Here is a 3,291-nt window from a genome sequence, read left to right on the forward strand (position 1 = left end):
GCTGTGTGAACACAAGGTGTCGACAAGAAGAGGTGTCAGAAGTTCAAAAACAAGCAACCAAATGGATGTGAAGGGTCACTGATGTACGGGAAACTCAAAACCTACCTGGAAGATAATTGGACATTTCCTCTCAGAAGGGTCACACAGAAGGGATGAAAAATTCAGGGTGCAATATAGCACTGATGAACACATAACTCTCCTCTAGTTTTTTATATTTCCTCCCCTTACCATTATGGTTTTTATTTGTTGAGATAGTTAGGTTTATTGTGCCAACCTGGCTGATAAACACATGTGGGATTGAAGGGCAGAGAGATAAATGGCTCGCTGAGCCTTGCTTAGTTCTCACATCTCTGTTGTCTGATGGTTGGACCAGGGTGCAGCTGCCTTAGCCAGTTCCCTGCTTCAGCTGGCAAGGCATACTTCCTGTGAGACATCCCTGTGCAGAAGCCACATGGACCTAACCTGATGCAACCCTGGGTGCTGGAGCTGCCGTGTGGAGACCCCTGCCAGCACTGAGATGCTTACACCCTCACTGCTTTGGCTTTCCCCCTGCAGTGGGCGACATTGTGTGTGTTTTATGAGATTGAGGACTTTGTAGATTAGTGTTGGACATATGGGCTAATGTTGGACTTATGGGCTTGGACAGCACTGTGCTGGGATGCTTTCTTAATGTACACTTGCCCTTTATATAAAACTATCTCTTATACATATGAGTTTCTGTGGATTTGTTTCCCTAGTTTACCCAGAATAACGCATTTGTTTTACCTCAGTAATCATGTTAGATTTGCGTATGTTCATTTGTATATTTGTTCGGTACATGAAAGCCAAGATAGATAGCCCTTCAGAACTAGTAACCCTGGGGTAACAAGAAAAGAGGGGTGGGAAGCGGGGAATAGGGAGCTGATAGCATAGATGACTGTATAACCCCACTCTATGGGATCGAACAACAGAATTGTACATGAATGGATATATTGGATCATGTAAGATATGCCCCCAAAAACTATTATAGGAAAAAAATGGGGAGGGGGGACCTAGCAGTAGGGTGGAGGAGGGAGGGGATAAAGGAGAACAAATATCCAGGATTTCAAGAAGAAAATGTTTTGAAATTGATAACAATTTTGGAAACTGGTAGCAATTTTACAATACTGCTTGATGTGAATGAACTATGGAATGTTATGATATCTGTAAGAGCTCCCAATAAAATGATTAATTCTAATAAAAATTTTTAAAAAGCATACTGCCACATCTTTCTACCTCAGGGTAATGGGTTTAAGCCCAGTGACCTTTTGGTCACCAGACAAGCACTTTAACCACCATACCACCAGGGCTCTTTTGTGGGTGACCAAGAGTCAAAATAGTGAATTTGAGTCTTCCATGCTCTAAATAGCTAAAATTAACTCCCTATCAATGTTTACAGAACAAGTAACGTGGCCAAGCACAATGCTAAACATTTCAAACGCATTACTCTATTTCCTCCATACAAAATCCCTATGAGGCAGACCATCTTATGGAACAGAAAGGGGCTGGATTTAGATAACTTTCCTAACAGCACTTAGCCAACAATTCTGGTATGGAAACTTAGCAGTCTCTTTCTAAGGTCTGAGGGATCGAAACTATCTGTATGGCTCTACTTTCTACTGCTTTACATTTGTCTTCGCGATGACCTAAATTCAGCACAACCTCCTATGTGGGCACCACGGGATTTTCAACGGCTGGTTTTTCAGAAGTAGATGGTGTTACATCTTGGACTGGACCAGGACCTCTAACTTTCCCATTAGCAGCAAGCTGGTTAACTAATGAGTTGAACAGTTGGTCCACTCTGCCTTCTTTTAGTTTTGTGTAGTTAATTGTCTTCCAGTGGGTTGTCACTCAGAGCAACCCCATGTGTTATTGCTTAGGGTAACTGAAAAATACCCAAACTGTAAGATGACCGTATGCCACTAGGAAGCAGTGAACTCTCAATTTTGGAGGTGTTCAGTAAGCTCTCCCAGCCATCGAGCTGATGCAGACTCAAGGCAGGCGACCATATAGGGCAGGGTAGATCGACCCCTGGGAGTTCCTGAGACTGTAACAGTTTATGGAAGTAGAAAAGCCCCTCTTTCCAGTGGAGCAGTTGGTGGTTTTGAACGGCTGACCTTTTGGATCGCAGCCCATAACCAGGATAACACCAGGCCTTCTCCAATCAGCTAGAACCAATAATTTGGCGGAGCAGTTGAAGACAGTAACCCAGCATGCTATCCCTCCCTAGGCTAGCAAGCCTTTCAATTCCCTGAACTCTGAAAAAAGGGGCGCTATTGGCACCTTAATTCAGTTCTGTTTTTGCTACCCAGTCAAACCCACAGCTGCCCTAGAGGAGAAAGATGGGGCACTCTGATTCCATAAAAATTACAGCGTTGGAAAGTGACAGGGGAGTTCTACTCTGCACAAGGTCGCTGTGAGTTGGAAACGACTTGATGGTAATGGATTTGGTCATTTTTATTTTGTATTTGGTACTCTAAATCAAATCCTGTAATCCCTCAGGATGGTCTCAGGGGCAGCAGTTCACTTGCTACTTAGAAATGTAAAATCCGGGGCCCTACGCGAGACACACAGGTATAAAGGTTTATATTTTGAAAGATCCCCGGGATTAATTCATTGCCACGAAGTCTCCCGGGAACCCTGCAGGACAGAGTAGAACACTCATTGGTTTCCAAGGCACTCAAAGCGGCCGGTGGTTTGGGGTTCGAACCTCTAACCCTGTTCGCTACAGCTGAGCCCTTTTAAGCACTGCACCATCAGGGGCCCTTACCAAGAGGGGGCACTTCAAACTTTTGGAGTCAATGACCTAATTTATTTTCCAATTTCACAGGTGAAGAAATAGGGGCCACACCACCTGCCAGAAGTATAAACACAGACTGGATCGGATCGGGGCGCTGCACTGGGTGGGCATCGGCGGTTATGCTGCGGACTAGAAGGAAACACGAAAAGGGCACAACTGGGCCTCACCCCGTCAATGAGGAGGATGCGGCCGGAGCAGGAACTGGTGGTGAAAAACTGATCTCGCGAATTCAGCAACTGCACGATCTCTTTCACGTCCTCGTCCACACTGCCTCTCCGGCTGAGGTCCGCTTTGCCCAGACACTGCGCCTTCGATCTCCTGAACTGTACGCTGGGATCCATGAGTTTTAGGGTTTTAGGGACCGAACGCTCCACGTTCGTCATAGCATTCCCCTCCGCCGGGTGCCGCTATATTGCGGGGACGGGTGCCGGAGGGGCCCAGACTTCCTGGCCTCGCGCGCGGGCCGAGTTTGC

General features: G+C 46.1%; 1 protein-coding gene across 1 annotated transcript in view; it reads right to left on the minus strand.

Moving 5' to 3' along the window:
- Window positions 1-3,241, minus strand: part of TYW3 (tRNA-yW synthesizing protein 3 homolog) — a 29,807-nt gene extending 26,566 nt beyond the window's left edge. The window contains exon 1 of the mRNA XM_004699327.2: window positions 2,986-3,241. Within this exon, the coding sequence (XP_004699384.2) occupies window positions 2,986-3,201 (216 nt within the window). The 5' untranslated portion in view covers window positions 3,202-3,241. The remainder of the gene's footprint in view (window positions 1-2,985) is intronic.
- Window positions 3,242-3,291: the final 50 nt, after the last annotated feature.

The sequence above is a fragment of the Echinops telfairi genome, unplaced genomic scaffold (genome assembly GCF_000313985.2).
Source record: "Echinops telfairi isolate 266 unplaced genomic scaffold, ASM31398v2 ScPeMD7_443;HRSCAF=831, whole genome shotgun sequence".
Taxonomy (NCBI): domain Eukaryota; kingdom Metazoa; phylum Chordata; class Mammalia; order Afrosoricida; family Tenrecidae; genus Echinops; species Echinops telfairi.